We start from the raw sequence: 17,369 nt of genomic DNA, 5'->3' as shown, positions 1-17,369 counted from the left end.
TGAATAATCTACAACGAAATCTGAACACGCACACCAGATCGGATCGGCTGCCGCCTGTACGACCTCGTATGCCGCCTTTTCAGAAGACTAAGTGCACTGTATCGGTATCTTGGCGCTCATCGGCCGTCTTGATGGAGCACTGACATGCTCTTGTACTTTCGTATGTCCAATATCTCGGGCTGTCTATTCGAAGAAAAAACTCGTCAGTTGAATAATGATGACATGAGGGTAGTTTACGGAGCACGTTGTCGGCATGCACGAGATAGACCTCTTGAGTATCGGCAATGACGTTATTGTAGTCTGTTCCGTCGGACGTCAGTGTGCCTGCCCGTAGCTGAAGAGAAGATCTATGTCATCGCTGAATGCAGTGGCTGACGATTCGAATCTGCAAAGCCTGCTTGCAAGCATGAGTACAAGCGGCAAAACATCGGCCATTGCCACGATCGAAAAGCCCGTCCGGCACGCACCTTCCTCGGCCACCCGAATCTACACTGAAACGCGCAGCGTTAAGCTTCGGCTACGTTCTCGGAACATGAAGGCAATCGCGTCGCTAAATCTGTGCGGGGGCCGTGCACATAGATCTACCACGAGGGTTGGATTGGCCGTAAGGTTCTTGATGCTGCTCTAGCCGATGGATGTAGCGGGTGAGCTTGAGCTAATGGGATGGGCGGTTCGGCGCGTTAGTAGGCGCTGAGATGTCAACATGTCACTAGTCGACTTCGGTATCAGACTGTGGCCTCCCGCCACAGCAATCTATGAATCAGACCGTTGCATGAGGTAGGTGGCATATAAGGGCGCGGACACTGTCATATGAGGACGTCCGACCCCTGGCCTCAGGCTTTGGCTCGTGTCCAGGTGAATCGCCAAAAGAGTGCCTTAGTGCTCCATTTGCTATTACAGCGCTTCAAGGCTAATTGAATGGCAATATACCCGCTGGCGCCTGTAATGTCAAACTATCGTTCTAGGACACTAAGCGTCGACACGGGGAGAATGGAGAACGTTCAGCGCTCAGCTCGAAAAGGACTGCCTGAATGGTTGTCCAATAGGCATTGGCAGTCCCTAGACCTATCATGCTTAGATCTGCCCATTCGCGAGTGCATTAGGTGGGGAAATAAGAACAGGCTCACTTCTCACTCCGATAACAGCTTGGGTTGTCTTGCTGTCGTCGTATAAGGAGTCTGAACAATGAAGGAGTCAGATGGGGAGAGATAAGTTGATATCCTTGATGAGAGTAGTTGATCTGCAGGGATCGGCCACTCGGATTCATGGAAGTAAGTCCAGGACGTTTCAGAACCCCTTGTTTTCCAGCTTTGGGCGTTCCCGCTAACTTCTTGCGCTGAGAACTTCGGGCTTGTACAAGCCACTCTCAGAGCGCAAAATCGGCTGTTCTCAAGCTGCGAGATGATTTGAATTCTCCTACCGCATCGAGCATAGCCTGAGTCTACCTGCAGTACTGAAATTCCTTGCAGTTCACCCACCCGTCCAGCTGGCAAGCATGTTGTAATTCAACACGGCCGCACCTGCTACGTTGCACAATGCACGCAGTCCAATTATGCCGGCATCCCGTGAGCACTCCAGGCCGAAATTTCAGCACAGCCAGGCCAAGATACTGCGGCTAGTCCAGTACCATCCGACTTTCCCGCGAGCCCTGCCTGCCATTTGACTCGAGAGAAACCACAAACCCACGTTGCCGAAGCGGGGAACTCACAAGGGCCACAGGAGTATCGTTAAGGCACAGATTGCGTTAGCGCCCGGACGCCTGAACTGAACGCGCCTAACTGATATGTAGATCGGGATCGGGCAGGGTAATTTCGATCTCGTGAAAAGTGGAACGATAGCCTTCAACTTTGACAGAACTTTGTAAGATAGCTCTGTCAATTCTCCCCGCGAACTTGTACTCATGTATTGTGTCGTTCAAATGCTGAAATTTCCATAAACGTGCGCAGATCAGTCTGCTTCATGTCATTCGTGTGTGTCAATATTTAACAAGGTGCCTGCGTACGCGTAAACTATAGGACAGGAAGGAAGATCATCGCAGCGGTATGTGTTACATGATAAGAGCGCTTGTCTATATATGTACTTGTACTAACTAACCAAGGGACAGTCCCGTGCCATGCCCCGCGATATATAAACAATACAGCGTCGTGATTGGCAGATCAAGCATTGCACCACCCCGACCGCCGACCGCGCCTCCAGATAGTTCAGGCGGTGCCCCAAGCCAGCCCCCGCAACCGACATCGGCGACCACAACCTGCCCGGCACATTACACTGGCAGACTCTCGACCGCGACCTCAGTAGACCCCCGGGACGAGCCTATATCGCACCTTCTCGGCATAAGCCTCCCATACGGGCCCAAACGCGCGCCTTAGCTCTGAATCCTCCGTCGCGAGCCGGTGGTTCGTACTGCGGAGCGCATACGCGACCTTCACTACCCAGAATCCCAGCGCGAACCACGCGACGAACGTCCCGACGCCGGAAGATCGCTGGCAGGCGCCACCAACCGCGTCCGCCAATGGCACGGCGCGCGCGTCGACGCCAAGACCGAACGAGTTCAATTGCGTGGAGCAGGAGCCGAGCTGGAGCCAGCACTCGCGGAGCCACGAGCCCGGTGCGAGCGCGACGACGCTGGAGCCCAGCAGCGTGAAGTACACGCCCGTATAACTCGGATGGCGCACGAACGCGTACGGACCCGTCATGACGAGGGAGTGCGTAGGGGTGATCGCGAGCTCGAAGGTGAAGAGCGGTCCGAGCGTGTAGAAGCAGGTCATGCGGATAAGCGCGCCGGTGAGTGTGACGAGCATGCCGAGAACCAGGAACGGTGATGGTGAGGTGAGCGCGGGTGACCGTGAGGGGCAGAGAAGGGGCGCAAGGAGGGGGGCGAAGGGTAGTGACGGGAATGCGGCGACCGCTGTGGCGAGTGCGTCAAAGACGGTCTCGATCCACACCATCATCTGGAAACAGAAATGAGCACATCGCGCGGCAAAGGAGATTCCTCGTGAAATAGTCGGTTGTCAGGTGGAGCGGCACGAACCTTACTGCAGAAAGTGACCCATCGTATACACCGCTCAAAGAGCGTCTTGCGCGCGATACAGTGCTTTGGTGGTGCCGGGGGGTTGGGCGGGGAGAGCGAAAGGTGCACGGAGAGGCCCGTGACGAGCACAAGTGCGATTTTGAGGAGGGCCGCAGCAGAGGCAGGGTCGTAGGTGAGGGACATGACGAATGACGAGAAGGTGGTCAGCATGAGTGCGTTTTTCAAGCAAACGATGGCGGTCGAAAGGGGAAGGCGTGTCCCTGGCTTAGAAGCGATGGCACACGGCTTGGATGCAGCGAGCCGCGCGGAGGCTATAGGATCAGAGGCTCAATTAGCCGAGGGGACGGTGGGACGTGATGTGCATCAGAGACGGCTTATAAGTATGTCGCTACCAAGGATAAGGGGATGAGAAATTCGGGCAGAAGATGGTGTTCCGGGGAACTCCCTGCGGCGAGGCCCGAAGACAGAAGGCGAGGGAGAGATACATCCCGCTGGCGTTTGGCACGCCTCGAGCCTGTGAATCAGGGCAGCACTAAGGAACTCTGCATACGCGGCGCTCCCCACGCACCTGCAGCTCTGCACACATCTCAGATTGCCCGCTGACAGTGTAGGGCCGAGACGGGTGAACGCGAAGATGATCTGTAGCGAGCGAGAGGCAATCACGCGATCTCAGCGTCAAGCCGTCTGATCTTCCGAGGAAGGACCCCTGGCAATCGTTGAGGTCGCGATGGCGGACGGAAAAAAAGTGTTTTCGGCATTCATACTTGGTCTGCTCACCCTAGCTGAGGCCTTCGCCATTCAGACAAATTCGGCCCTTGCTTGCCGAGCACCAATTCCCAGAAATTTGGATCAGGGCTCCGCACCTGTTGTCGGGGGTCCTTCCAAAGGGCACTACGGGAAGTCACGACCCAAATACGTCCACGGCCATTGCCGTTACGGGGGGCTGGCTCAAGCCTGAGAAGCAAGTCCGTGTGCAGACGACGCCGTACCTCTTCGGCTTCGAACTGCAGACTCGGGAAGCACGAACACACGAACGTCGTCACCGTTTACCATTGTCGAGATAGACGCGAAGATTCATTTGGACGGAGCTGGGCTCTCTTTCTCTGGCGAGTACAGCCCAGACGCTGTTACCAAACGGAGGACCTAAGCGAAGCTGGCGTGACTTCATCAGGAGGGGACTATCCCCATTTTGTTGCAAACAACGCCTATGCGATTGAATGCACTGACGACAGCCTATTGGCGTCGGATACATAGATACCGGCGACGGGAAGGAGGAGAACGGACATACTATTCTTCCGAGAAAACTGGCGAGATGCTTCCGCGAGTACATGATCGGCCGGACTGCACTGATCAATTCCCCGGGCGCTTCCGGCCTTCATCCGCCATTTCGCCCGTTGACTTGAGCTAAGCTCGCACTCTTCCATGTATGGGAATGTTCCGTACCAGGATCATAGCGGAGCTTTGCGCCGGTTGCGTAGTGGAAGGCCCGCCGCCCACCCCGGTTCACGGTGCTCGCACACCGACGGTGCGGGAATTTGCTATTGGTGCCAGACCATCAGTAGTTACCAGCACAAATCACCTCCGAATACTGCCGTCGACAGCTCGCTTCGCCCATGCAAGTTGCCGGACGACCAACACCTAAACACACATCGGAGATCATTCATTGCTGCGCCACAGCCATTTCATCTCGGAATGTCTCTCTTGGATCCGGCCTGTCATGCGTCCCAAGGAGCCAACCACTGAGCGTTGATCTCACTGAGATAGTGTATACAGCCCTGCTCTACGCGGCACGATCCGCGATAATTGTTCATGTACTGATCACCAGGACAATACAGTCCGTTATCGGCGTTTCGATCCAACCCAGCTTATCACCGCATCTTCTGGGAGCAGAATGAAGGAAAGCACAAGACATCAGTGTCGCATATGCACGCCTGCGACGTCGCGGCTACTCACATCAGAATACGATGCAATTATAGGGTAGAGGACGAATTCGCCGAGCTCGCCTTTTTCCCCCGCTTCATTTACCCTGAGATTCTGATTGCAAACCTTCCTTGGAAGATCGGCTCGCAGACTGCTGGAACCAGAATCGCAATCGCATACCTCTGACGCAGGTTCTTCGTCCCGTGGCCGGCTCCACGGTCCAATGCAGCTTATCTCGAGAAGTACTAGTACCGGCTCAAACTCCTGTCATCCGGACGCCCGCATCTACATAATGGCAGTGTTTGCATGCATGCACACTATTCCGAAGTAAGCTCTGAGGCCCTGGATGCGACTTCATCATAGCTCCGTTCTATTGGTCAAAAGTTCCAAACGGCGCTCTGAGACGCATTCCGGGAGTCAGCTGGGAAGCTTGCGGCCTTGTTCCGAGACTCCTGTCCCAGACCGAGTTCACGCCACATCTTATGGACATCCGTCAGCAGATGTCTACCCCTAGCAGTTCACTTCGCTGGTCGCACGCCCCTCACCTCTAGTTCCTCGAAGTGATATCCACAGCCCAACGGACGCGCGAGAAGCCAGCACTGAATTTGCAATACACGTGTTGCCTGCCGGAATCGCTGCACGAAGCACACTCGTGAACTTCCAGCGCTCGAATGGGAAAATTCATACAGCGTGGGCTTCTCCGGCATTTGTGGTAGCCTGAGTCTGAACGTGTCAGGCGACGGGCGGCATCCGACGGAGATGCCTGCGAAGGTTTCGTGGCCCTAGCCGTCCCACCAGGAATTCTACTGCACACGATGCGATGCTGTGAGCAGGTACGAGATTGTCAAAATCCGCGGACATGCGCGTGCATAAAGTTTCTCGCGAGCGCCGGACATGAGTGTGGGTGCGCATTACGCCATGGCGGCATACGCCAGAATGTCCAGAGCAAACTCGATGCTGTCAGAATACAAGAACATATCGTCGATGATGCGGGTCGCCGACGTTCGAGTCCATTGCAAGGTTCAGATACAACAACAAAGATCTTGGCAGTGCCGCACAGTAGATGCGTGATGCATCTCCACGCCTGCGAACATCGGGCATCATAACGTGTTTAGTAACATCTGCACGCACGTTTGGCTATACTAAAGGGGCGGGCCTGGCGCCCCTCCACGCGTTATTCGTCGATCCTTGGCAGCACCTGGGTCGCTGGCGCGTGGCCGCTCCTCACTGGCCGCCTTCGCCGTTGTCTTCTTGGTCGCCGAGGGCATGCAAACGTCCACCCTGCTTCTCGTCTGATGTCCGCACGGTCTCGCCGAACGGGAGAAGGCGACGTTCCCATGGACAGTGATCGGATATGGGCATCCCGAGCCGGTTGAGCTCTGTCCTGTAAGGGTATCCCTTGTCTAGTGCTGTGCGCTCGACAGCGAGGCCCATGTGCAGTGCGCGCGTTGTGCTGCACGCCGTCCGTACCAGCGCAGCCGTCACAGTGCGACGTTACGCACTCGGTTGCTTATCACCGTGTATGTATCAACTCGGCGAAGGCCGTGTAGCCATCTGCAAGGTTTTCGAAATTCAACTTGAAAGCCCGATGAGGATCCCCCCTTTGCCGGCGGCAGAAGGCTCGATGTGCGAGGAGCTGAGGCTGCGGAGCTGAGCTGAGTCGTCGGTGACCGGGTTGAGTGATATTGGGAAAGTGCGTCCAGATACCACCTCGCGAGAACAGGACCGCGAGGTTGGCGAGCTAGCTTGCATCCTTCATTTCGCTCGCTTTTCACTTTGTGTTGCCGTCTTCCGTCGGACCGTCGCTGCGGCGTGTGTTGCTTGGATCTGCTGCAAGGAGTGATGAGACTACAGGTTACTGCACGCAACGTCCTCACCCACCCTTACCGACTGTGCATGTCCTGCAATGAATGAACGATCTACTCAAGTCCGTGACGGCCTGAGCTCTCGCATAACGCCGAGGGGCCCTGTAGACCGATGTACAGCCGAAACCTTCTCCCTCTGATGTTCGACGCAATGTGAGCACACACTACGGACTTCCTGCTTGGGAACGTCAGCCGAGTCTGTGAGCCGCTGCGCAGTCCAAGGCTGTCGCGGGCATGGTCGCGTATTTTGAGGTGCTTGCGAGCATGCTTTGCGTTCTTGGCACGTAGATGTATGCTTCCAGAACGCCTCTTTGCGCGAAATGGAGCGAAGGAGTTTGCAGCTTCTTTCGTTTCGCTCCGGGTTCATCTTTTCCGGTGCGTCTCGTGGCCTCAGGGATCCTACGCTCGCTTGTCTCCAAACAGGAGAAGAGCATCTACCGGCTGTTGTCCTCCATTCTGTCCGGCGTACGACCCTGTGGATGGGAAGATACGTACTCCTGCAGAGCAAAAGGTCACCGACGGCCGCTTGACCCGACAGGCCAGGCATACCGAGACAAAGGAGGTCGCATCTGCAGGAAAGCGTTCATGGGTTTGTTTGGCTAGATACACCCCCTTGCCAGACCTCCTTGCCAGGATGTCGGACAATATTGCCTCTAAGGACCGTCAGAGCAAACAGGGAGATGCCATCCGCGCAACCATCTGAGAAGGCAGCTTTGATTAAACGCCGTTCATGGAAGAAGGTGTGATTTATGATTGGACGAATGCATGGCACACCGGGCCTTCGCCGCTGTGCGTGCAACTTTCATGATCATTTAGGATCTACATAGTCGCTTTCCGGAGCCGACCTTTCTACGGTCATCTTTATGCCCTATTTGAAGGTATATCACTACTTACGGTTGCGGTCAGAACATGCGCATTCAACCTTGACCGATCTCCGATGACGGAAGAGATTTCACTTTACCGGCTGCTATACACCTTTGAGATATTCGTATTTTGCGCCGGTGTGCGAGTGAGTGTTTGCAGACGTATGATGATGTCCGGGGGGAGGCGGGAGCTATCGCGGAGACTTTCCTTATTTGACGCCACCCGGATGGTTCTCGTGTGTCGGGCGTCTCCCGGCTTGCCACTGTTCCTCAGATTTCCGCCGTGACCAACTTAAGTGTTCATCCCAGCTTTCTCGCCTAGTCTCGTCGCACGTCTGACTGTTCACCCTCTCGGTATATGTGTGCCTGTACACGGCCTATTGGTATTACACGTCCATTCAGTCCGGCGTGACGCAGCTCTCGATCCCTCTTCACCCTATATCAATCACACATATTCAATCGTATCCTGACATACATCGTCGACCATGCCTTCATCCTCGATGCCTGCGATTTCCCCGGAGACGTGGAAACGCGTCCCCACGACCGCCGCTGCGATCTTCAGCATCACCATGCCGTACCGCCCACCGAAAAACCCCGTCGGTGCGTTTTTCTGGCGCAAGCGCATGCTGTTCGAGACGACGATGGGGCTCGCGTTGCTTGAACGGTGGGAGAAGATCCTGCTGAGTGAGTACAGTTCAGATCCATCGCTCTGCATGTGGCAGTGTGATTTACTGATGCGACGCGGGGTAGTCATCATTCTATACTCGATGCTCATACTCGTCGTCACTGGGCTGTATAAGTACGCTCCCCAGTACGCTGTGTTCGTCAAGCAGCGCACGGCATATTATATTTATGGTAACGAGCCGGAGGAGAACGTGGGTCGTGTGGCAGATTGGGTCGTGCGCAACCTTACTGGGGAGTTATGAGGTGTTTGCAGGTGCTGTTTAGGAGGCTTGTTGACATGTTATAGGTAAGGCTTGTCGCGTTTAGTGCTCTGCTGTCGACAATGCTGACGCCTGAAGCAGCACATCTCTACTTAATGTATATGTATGCCTATGTGACATGCCCATCATGTTGTTTGCTAGACAGTGTCTTTTTCAATGCTCTGGCAGGCATACGCGCGGAAATGAGTGAACAATCCGTTCATATCGATAAATGAAACACTCGTTCTAGGAGGTCCATCGTGGAGGATATCCGACTAGTCAGTGTTCAATGTGTGTCAGACTGTAAACTTACGTGTGGCTCTGTCACACGGACTGTCCTACACCCGACGATGGCAATGATAGCTCCTTTTGAACATGATCTCCGAAGGCTATGCAAGTGTCCGAATGAATTTGTATCAGCTGTGGAATGTGAGGGGCTATCTATGGATGATATCCGGTATTGCCATTCTCACCTTGCACGTAATCATCGCACCATCCTCGCTCACTGGACCGAGGCTCGCTTAATGAGCTACCGCATTGTGAGGACAACTTAAGGGTGCGGGAACATGGCACGCATATGCCCGCTCGAGCCGTTAAGTGGCGACAGGCTCAGACGGCTCATCACACGCGTTTGCGATGCATTGGCTCGATGCTGTTCAGACTGATCGTCAATGGTCCCAGCTGTTCCATCGCCGTTGTTATCTTCGAATAGTCACTCGCTCTCACAATCATATCTCTGATAGGGGCATAATTCAGCAAGAGAACGAGGCATGTATTTGCTCCTGGTCATCATCGAGCCTTCAAAGCTTCTTGTCTTCACAATCAATCATATATCATAGGTCAATTTGAGTATCGTCGATCATTTAATACTAGATGTCGCTGTAGGATGCGCCCCGGAACACGTAACATCATTACGTTGTAGGCTGCAATGATCGACGCTAAACCGGCATGTATGACACTTTGACTTATAGGAATGACGCTGCAGCCCTGATCTGCGCGTATGTATTCATTAATCCCACAGCATTCCATAGAAAATGAAGCATGAGTATACGACCTAGGCCGTAGCCTCGGCATTCTTGCGCTCACGATACACTGCCCTGCCGCTGATCTGTCTATTCTCCGGCATCCGAGCGAGCTGACGCTTGCTGCGTATGCGGGGCCGCACATGGCTGTACCACTCCCAGGCCGCGCGCACGAGCTCCCCATCTGCGTCGTACGGTGTTGGGATTTCCGAGTACCCTGGGCGTGCGGTCGGATGGCGCACATATATCGCGGAACAGGTCGCGAATGACGGCTCGATATACGCAGGGATAAAGATGGATGGAGAGGCGTAGGGTGGCAGGTGAAAGGGCGTGAGGTCCGATTTGCGCTTTGGCTTGGGCGACTTCGGCTCTTCCTTGGCTCGGGATTCGCTTGCGTCCCTCACATCCGAGGCAGTCCCAGACGTAGCGGCCTCGCTATTTCCTTTTGTCTTCTCAGCAGAGTCAGTTTCTGCGGAGTTTTCGGCGGCAGACGACTCGGTCTCCTTTTCTTGCTCTTCGTCCTCCTCGGATACCTTTGTGGTGATTTCTTTTTTTGGCGCTGCGCTAGCCTTGAGGAAGCGGATTGCCTTCGGATTCACCGAGATCATGTCGCCTGGAGCCAGTCTCGTATTTGGAAGCGTGTGCTGCTTATTCTGTTAGAGTGTCGCGGTCGGGACAAATATCGGCGAACGCACCTTCTGCCCGTTCAGCATAACTTCTCCGTGTATAATGAGCCTCCGCGCCTCGTATACACTGTGCGCAAAGCAGCATCGGAACACGAGTACGTCGATCCGCCTCTCCACCTCCCTGAACATCAGACTACCCACAGGCGCGAGCCCCTTGGCCTGCTCAAGCTCAATCCTCTTGACCTCCTTCTCCGCGGCCATGTCGCGATGCGCCCACTTGTTGAGCGCGGCGAGATTTGCGCTCTTCGCGACATGCGAGCGTACATCCGGCAGCATCTCGGGGAGATACCACCGCTTGAAGACCTTCTCGGGGATGTAGTCGCCATGGTACGCGCGCAGGAGCGCTTTGGCAATCCATCGCTGCTGAAACAGACTTTTATGGGTATTGGAAAAGTCTATTTCGCGTGTTTTTCCACCGAAAGAGCGTTGCCAGAGGTTGTACAAGTTGCGCACGCCCCAGCTCTGATTATACAAATGTTGAACGAATGCAAGCGCGTTGGGGATAAACTAACGCACCATGCGGGGCATAGCCCGCTTGAGGTTATATACGTTTGCATCGCGCATGCCGTCCTACCCGGGAGAGGACAGGAGGGTTAGTTGGAGGATGTCGGGAATAAGGACGAAGGGATTGTGGCCAAATACGGCGTAAGCCACGTGTGACGTTCGCAGCTACTTTTGATAGTTGGTGGCGTCACAGCCCGAAACGGGGCTGTGGCTGGTCGGTGCTCTACGGAGCGCGCCGTTACATACGCCCCCAGCCATCGTATACGATGGGTCCTGGCTGTACATATCACTGCGCAAAATTGTAGATTACGCATAGTAGAATATGATGGCAATTTGTAAATTTCACACGCATTATGAGCGGAAGTCACGCAGATGTCGCCATTTTGCTGATCTGCTTTCAATCCACATACTACTCACTGGATACAACTAGATCACACACGACAGCAACCCCATATGCTGGCCAGCTGCTTTGTTATGAAGTCCAAAAAGATCTGAAAGGTGGATTAGGAATATATATACTAATTATCCCAGGTAAGTTCCGGATAACACGTACATAGCAACAAATAGCATGCCAGTGGTGCGAATGGATGGCGGACGCGCGTAACGCATATAGTCACCTCGCTCTCGACGCTTTCCTCATGAACTAGCGGTCTTCTCGCGGATGCGACGATGTCTTCGGTGCGTTAAAGGTAGCTTCAGTTTTATGCTGATTTTCTTATTGTCGCAGACTGTGTCGCGCTGCTCCTGTTCGCGTTGCAGCAAGAATCACTAACCGGCGTGAGCGCCTAGGCCTGATCCGGGACCCCGATGTAGACATTAGCGAGGAACTTGCAGCGTCTGATGACCTCCATGACGAAGTCGATCTCGGTCGCGTACGTGATGTCGGTTGCGCTCCGTGATGCCAGAGCCACCGGTGAGGAGGCCGTACAGCTCTCCAGCGCCATTGACGATGACCGAGCCAGAGTCTCCCTTGGCGGAGAAGGGGCCGGAGTTCTTGTCGTAGGGGAAGATGGCCAACTCCATCGAAATTTGCTCTTCGTCGGTGTCCTTCAAGTACGTGCGCGCGTACGAGACGACATTGTTGGCGCGTCCAACCGTCAGGCGCGTGGTGCGGCCTTTCTTCAGGACGACGATGCAGCGGTTGCCATCCTGGTCAGTCTTGGTGGGGTTGCGGATCTCCTCGTCCGCGACAACGCCAGAGAGATGCAGGAGGCGATCGACTGGATAGTCGAAGCTGTGCACGTTCTCGATGTTCGCGGTGTGCATCATCTCGGAGAGCTTGTTGGGATCGAACTCGAATCCGAGGTCAATGGCGTTGCCGGGGAAGTTGTTGGGCCTGCGGCTGATCTTGCTGAGGTCCATCTCGACGACGGCGACGTCCTGAGTAAACTGATTGGGGCCGGCATCGACCACGATGGGGGGAGAGTAGACCACGTGTCCAATGACGCGGTTCTTCTCGGGCGCCCAGTCTTTCGTGACAAGGCGCTGGAACTCGACGAGAGCCTTCTTGGTCGCCTCTGCTTCCTTGATCGCACTCTGGGCATCCGCGAGCCCCTTCGCAGCCTGGGGAGCGCCCTCCCTAGCGTTCCAATAGACGAGCTTCTTCTGCTGGACGGTAATGATGCCATCCTGTCCGTCGATCTGCTTCTGAATGAAGACGAGGTACTCCTTGAACGAAGACTCACTGAGGAGGACGACGTCCTTGCGGGGCATGCCCGAGCTGCTCGACTTGTACTCGAAAAGCTTGTTGTCATCTGTGCTCGGGGGGAAGAGGACATGGCGAGCAGTCACGAGCAGAAGCCTCTTCCCGTCCGTGACGTAGAAACCTCCGCTGCCTTCACCCCAGGGCGTGCGGCGGGAACAGATGGTCATGCCGAGTGTCGAGGCAAGGGGCCATGCGAACTTCGGCAGTCGGGTCGGACTTGAGGTCGAAGGCGGGTGGAAGGAACTGGGGGCCAGCGCGGCGGAAGACGTCCGCCTCGCGCATTTCCACTTCCACGTCTAAGATACCGCGGGCTACCACAAGGCTCTTGCAGTGAAGAGCTGCGTCGATAGCGACTTCGTAAGAGAGGGATGAATCAGGCCGGACGCCAATCCACAGGATAACGTCGCCCGAATGCTCGTCCGCGTAGCAGATACGAACAATATCCGTGCTGGACCAGTTGATCTTCTTCTCACGTAGGGCGACGTGCACCTCCGCCGCCAGGCCCTTCTCCCAGACGTCCTGGATGTCGTGGTTGCCGACGACCTTGAGCTCCTTGGGCCGAAAGTACTCCTCAGCACCACGGGGGAGCTCCCACACACCGCGACTGGTGCGGCAAATCAAGACTGGGCCCGTGGAAGCAGTGTGCAATCCGGCGTAGTAGTGTTTTGCCTCCATCGAGGAGATGGCGGACGGGGGGGAAGGAGTACCGGGAGGCGAAGGACGATCTCCAGGAGCACCGATAAGAGTAGGTCCAGAGAGCTCAGAGGGGGCAGGCTGGCCATCTGGGCTCAGAGCCATAAGTGGTGTTATCGGACACTGTGGACGAAGAGGAAACGAAACATTGAGTAAAGCAGAAAAAATGCGAAGGAACTGACTGGTAGGGACGAAACGAGCGAAACAGTTGAGTAAAAGTGGGGAGTGACTTAAAAAGGAAATCGCTCAGCCACAGCTGAAAAAGTGTCGGCGCGGAGCGCGCCGTTACACCACGTGACGTGGCGTATAGTACGCGAAACAAGGTGTTTCTTGGGTGTTTCTGCTTGGTTTCTGCACTTCCTGGAGCCTTAAATCCTCCATGTGCACCCTCTGCTGTCTGGATCTCCATCCAGGACAAGCTTATTGCTATACAGCACATACTGAGATCTCTCGCGAATATTAGATTTGCTGGTTGGAATCGAACAACCCGAGAGTCAACTTCGACCGTGAACTTCTCGCGCACGTTGGGACGCGTACACGAGATTGTGTTCGACCTCTGTACGTACTACGGTTTGGTCGTTCTACTGCTAGACTTATGAAACGCAGATACACCGGCTAACACGACGTGCAAGTGGGCAGGACGGACTACAGAGTACGAAAGAGATGGAGCCTTATACTCCCCGACGACGGAAGAAGAATTTGACGTTGTCGACGAAGGAGTATACGAAGGTATGTCCTGAAGCTGGATATGCGTAGAGTTTTCATATGGAAAGAACAATAGGTGACAGGGACGATAGCGTCTGTTCGGCGAACGCGTCAATATGTCGAAGACGGATATGAAGAGGATCCTGGAGTTTTTTCTGCACGTCCCAGCCTGGATAGAGGTATGCTTCGTACTCTCATCAGTATGCGTGTTCCGACGAAGCAGCTATGGGTAGCACCTGAGGAACCGTCCTTCTACGCGGAGACATCGTTCGTGCGCGCTCCGCTCAACTCGAGAGTAGCATCCGGCACAGCACCAAAGGACAAGAGCAAAGGCAAGGGCAAGGCGAAGGCGAAGGAGAGCTTCGAGGGTGTTCCTCTCGAGGTACAAGAGGCACTTGTCCTGGAGGACCTCTTATTTGTTTTGATGGTACGCTTATTCTAAGCGTATCGAGCGAATTGATAGCAACCGTTTTATGTGCATATCGCAGGGCATTGAGGGAGTGTATGTCACTCACCTTCCTGACTACTCTCCAGATGACGAGGACCCATTGCAAGGGGTAACTTTCGTCGTGTCTCCCTCATTAGGTAGGTGGCTATCCGTACCTGGGGATTATCCGGATCTCTCATCAGTTATAGACCCTTCGTTGCGTGACCTCGTCGAACGCATTTTACCACTTGCAACATACTACACTGCTGTGACTTCCTTCATCGAGCTACGGAGCCATTTAGACTTTGGGCTTGTGAATCATGCGCTATGCGCTGCCATGCGCGACATGCTCAAAGTATGCTTGAGTCTGGTGTGGTCTGTTTCTGCTGACACGTTTCTCATCAGGAGTACCAAACTCTTCTTGCCCAGCTCGAACACGCTTTCAGCACCTCCTCCTCATTCACCCTGCAGAAGCTCTGGTTCTACGTGCACCCCACCCTGCACACCCTCTCTTTACTCTATCTCCTCACTACCGAGCTTGCGAGAGCAGATGGTACCTCCGACGCGCAGTCCGAGTCAGAGTCCGAGAGCTCGGTTGACAGCGAGGAGGCGGCGCGCAACGAGGCGCTCGGGCTCGGCGGCGCGAAGCTCAAGGCTATGCTCAGCGAGATAAACAAGGGCGTGGATGAAGGTGCGAGCGCGACCCCAGTGAAGGGCGGCGAGGTGCTTGCGATCATCTTCGAGCGCATGCAGAACATGTCGGGCGACCCTGCGGCGCGAGCGCTGTACGGCGAGCTGCTCCGCGCCGCGGGAAAGCCATATATCGAGATGCTGCAGGCTTGGATACTAATGGGCCGGCTGGTTGACCCGTATGAGGAGTTGTGCGTCAAGGAAAGCAAGTTCATCGATCGCGGGACGCTCGAGGTGGACTATACGGACGAATACTGGGAGCGGCGATATACCGTAAATCATACCGATCTTTCTGTGGCCGCTTCTGCTGACGTGTACATACAGTTGCGAGACGGCTCGACAACCGGTGGATCTTCCCAAACCGCCGGAGTGCCTCCGCCACGTACTCCAGGTGGTCGGTTACCTGGGGGTGCCTGTGTCCCTCCTATGCTGGAGAAGTGGAAGCATAAGATACTCCTCGCGGGGAAGTACCTGAACGTCATCCGGGAATGTGGTATTGAGATCAGGCGTAATTCAAACCAAGCCGATGACGATCTGTCCTTGGACAATGAGAAGCGAGTACATTTCATGATCATGTTGTATCCCATTAAGCTAATGATCGTAGATTATACAAATCGATCGATGAGGCGTACACTCACGCGAACCACACTCTGCTCGAGCTGCTCCTGCGGGACCAGCAGCTAATCCCGCGGCTGCGCTCCTTCAAACGGTTCTTCTTCCTCTCGCAGTCGACGTTCATCACACATCTCCTTGACCTCTCGCACTCGGAGCTACGCAGACCCGCGAAGGGCGCATCGCTTGTGAAGCTGCAGAGCCTGCTCGACCTCGCGCTCAACACAGACACGCAGGGCGAGGATGCGATGTTCCGTGAGGACGTATGCGTCACCATGGCGACGAGCGGGCTGTATGAATGGCTGATAGATGTACTGCGGGAGCATGGAGTGATTGGCGAGGACACTGGCAAGCGGACGGATGCGCATTCTAGAGAGGAATCGAAAAAGGACAGGGACAAGGATGAGAAGAAGTCATTACAAGGCAAGATGCATCGGCGTGTAGACAGTGCGTCTGGCTAACGGGAATGGGCTCACCAGCGATCGACGCGCTGACGTTGGACTACACTGTCAAGTTCCCCCTCTCGCTCGTCATCTCGCGCAAGACCGTCCTGCGCTACCAGCTGATCTTCCGCTTCCTATTGCATCTCAAACACGTCGAACAGACGCTGACGAGCATGTGGCTCGAGCAGAAGATGCCTATATGGCGCCGCGCACCCCCTGCGAGCGAGTGGGGCATGCAGCTGGAGAACTGGCGCAAGCGCGTGTTCCTGCTGCGGGCGCGCATGCTTGCGTTCGTGCAACACATACTGGGATTTACGACGTTCGAGGTACTCGAGCCGAACTGGCGCAAGCTCGAAGGAAAACTCGAGGCGCGGAAGGTGGAGACGGTTGACCAGCTTCTGAAGGAACATGTAGATTTCTTGGATACATGCCTGAAGGAGTGCATGCTGACCAGCTCGAGGCTTCTTGGTGTGAGCGGTCGTTCGCGTGTTAGCTCTGCGGTTCCTCTGATTTATTTACGGTTTTGTAGGCTTACTCGCGCCTCATGACGACGTGCTCCACATTTGCGCTGTATGCCGCTTCTTTCACGAAGTCGTTGAACAGCGCGTTCGCTTCGGAGGGTGTGCCTGAGGGCGATAAGGAGTTTGCGAAAAGGTGGGACTACCTGAATAAGTTCGAGACGCACTTCAATCACTGGTGAGCAGTTTGCCGCACGCCGTGCTTGAGACCAGCTGACAATCGGCGATGGCATGGCAGGTTCAAGGTACAGTCGTCAATAGTCACCATTAGAAAGAATCTCTTGCTCACAATCATGCATTGTAGATTCACCTCGACCTTGTCCAGTACGACGCTTCCCGCGAGAACGTAACATTGCTGCCTTTGGTTGTCCGGCTAAGCAGTATCAAGTCTTCGCTTTAGTTTCAGCGTCTCGCGTATTGCTTTGACGCCTCTATACCCATTTCGCGCGGCCGTGCTCATAATCTTATACCCTCGCTTTGCATGACGATTGAATAGAACTCGCGGTGCCAGTCAGTGACATTGACCACTGCCGGGCCGACAGGAACAGATATGCAAGTACGCCAAGAGCTGCGGATGCCACGTATGTACCCATGCCGACATGACCGGATTCGACAACTGCCAAGGCGTTCCTTCTCCAACATAGCCTCACAAGTTTCACCGCTGCGGACTCAGGCATCTTGAGACAAGGCGTCGCACCAGACAACGGAAAATAACAACCACAGTGCGCGCCCTACCGACAGCTATGGTTCCATAATCCCACA

The 17,369-nt window shown here is 54.9% G+C and overlaps 7 protein-coding genes across 7 annotated transcripts; 2 read left to right on the top strand and 5 right to left on the bottom strand.

Moving 5' to 3' along the window:
- Nucleotides 1-2,291: 2,291 nt before the first annotated feature.
- Nucleotides 2,292-2,807, bottom strand: LAESUDRAFT_603190 (uncharacterized protein; the record flags this gene model as incomplete). Its single annotated transcript, XM_040903086.1, has 2 exons — nt 2,292-2,483; nt 2,535-2,807. Coding segments are annotated over 2 exons (465 nt in total), but the record flags the coding sequence as incomplete, so codon positions are not given.
- Nucleotides 2,808-6,561: 3,754 nt separating this feature from the next.
- LAESUDRAFT_146710 (uncharacterized protein) lies at nt 6,562-7,578 on the bottom strand. Its single transcript, XM_040901346.1, has 3 exons — nt 7,366-7,578; nt 6,833-7,313; nt 6,562-6,781 (listed from the first exon to the last, which is right to left on the bottom strand). The coding sequence occupies exons 1-2, from the start codon at nt 7,401-7,403 to the stop codon at nt 6,875-6,877; spliced, it is 477 nt and encodes a 158-aa protein (XP_040764388.1). The 5' UTR covers nt 7,404-7,578; the 3' UTR covers nt 6,562-6,781; nt 6,833-6,874.
- A 487-nt stretch (nt 7,579-8,065) lies between these two features.
- LAESUDRAFT_146667 (uncharacterized protein) lies at nt 8,066-8,746 on the top strand. The gene has a single exon (XM_040901345.1). It carries the CDS (start codon nt 8,165-8,167, stop codon nt 8,603-8,605), a length of 441 nt encoding a protein of 146 aa, XP_040764387.1. The 5' UTR covers nt 8,066-8,164; the 3' UTR covers nt 8,606-8,746.
- Nucleotides 8,747-9,365: 619 nt separating this feature from the next.
- LAESUDRAFT_699976 (alpha-L RNA-binding motif-containing protein) lies at nt 9,366-10,948 on the bottom strand. The gene is made up of 3 exons (XM_040906398.1): nt 10,827-10,948; nt 10,320-10,772; nt 9,366-10,268 (listed from the first exon to the last, which is right to left on the bottom strand). Exons 1-3 carry the CDS (start codon nt 10,872-10,874, stop codon nt 9,657-9,659), a joined length of 1,113 nt encoding a protein of 370 aa, XP_040764386.1. The 5' UTR covers nt 10,875-10,948; the 3' UTR covers nt 9,366-9,656.
- Nucleotides 10,949-11,410: 462 nt separating this feature from the next.
- On the bottom strand, nt 11,411-12,896 carry LAESUDRAFT_146633 (uncharacterized protein). The gene is made up of 2 exons (XM_040901344.1): nt 12,500-12,896; nt 11,411-12,443 (listed from the first exon to the last, which is right to left on the bottom strand). Exons 1-2 carry the CDS (start codon nt 12,590-12,592, stop codon nt 11,631-11,633), a joined length of 906 nt encoding a protein of 301 aa, XP_040764385.1. The 5' UTR covers nt 12,593-12,896; the 3' UTR covers nt 11,411-11,630.
- Nucleotides 12,325-13,425, bottom strand: LAESUDRAFT_725735 (uncharacterized protein). Its single transcript, XM_040908880.1, has 2 exons — nt 12,500-13,425; nt 12,325-12,443 (listed from the first exon to the last, which is right to left on the bottom strand). Exon 1 carries the CDS (start codon nt 13,315-13,317, stop codon nt 12,652-12,654), a length of 666 nt encoding a protein of 221 aa, XP_040764384.1. The 5' UTR covers nt 13,318-13,425; the 3' UTR covers nt 12,325-12,443; nt 12,500-12,651.
- Nucleotides 13,426-13,548: 123 nt separating this feature from the next.
- Nucleotides 13,549-17,039, top strand: LAESUDRAFT_146540 (uncharacterized protein). The gene is made up of 13 exons (XM_040901343.1): nt 13,549-13,770; nt 13,819-13,941; nt 13,994-14,096; nt 14,151-14,344; nt 14,406-14,502; nt 14,554-14,699; nt 14,750-15,307; nt 15,359-15,588; nt 15,639-16,069; nt 16,126-16,559; nt 16,619-16,785; nt 16,846-16,852; nt 16,912-17,039. Exons 2-13 carry the CDS (start codon nt 13,876-13,878, stop codon nt 17,005-17,007), a joined length of 2,529 nt encoding a protein of 842 aa, XP_040764383.1. The 5' UTR covers nt 13,549-13,770; nt 13,819-13,875; the 3' UTR covers nt 17,008-17,039.
- The last annotated feature ends 330 nt before the right edge of the window (nt 17,040-17,369 follow it).

Source organism: Laetiporus sulphureus, assembly GCF_001632365.1.
Source record: "Laetiporus sulphureus 93-53 unplaced genomic scaffold LAESUscaffold_19, whole genome shotgun sequence".
In the NCBI taxonomy this organism is placed as follows: Eukaryota; Fungi; Basidiomycota; class Agaricomycetes; order Polyporales; family Laetiporaceae; genus Laetiporus; species Laetiporus sulphureus.
This window is presented reverse-complemented; position numbering and strand designations above follow the sequence as displayed.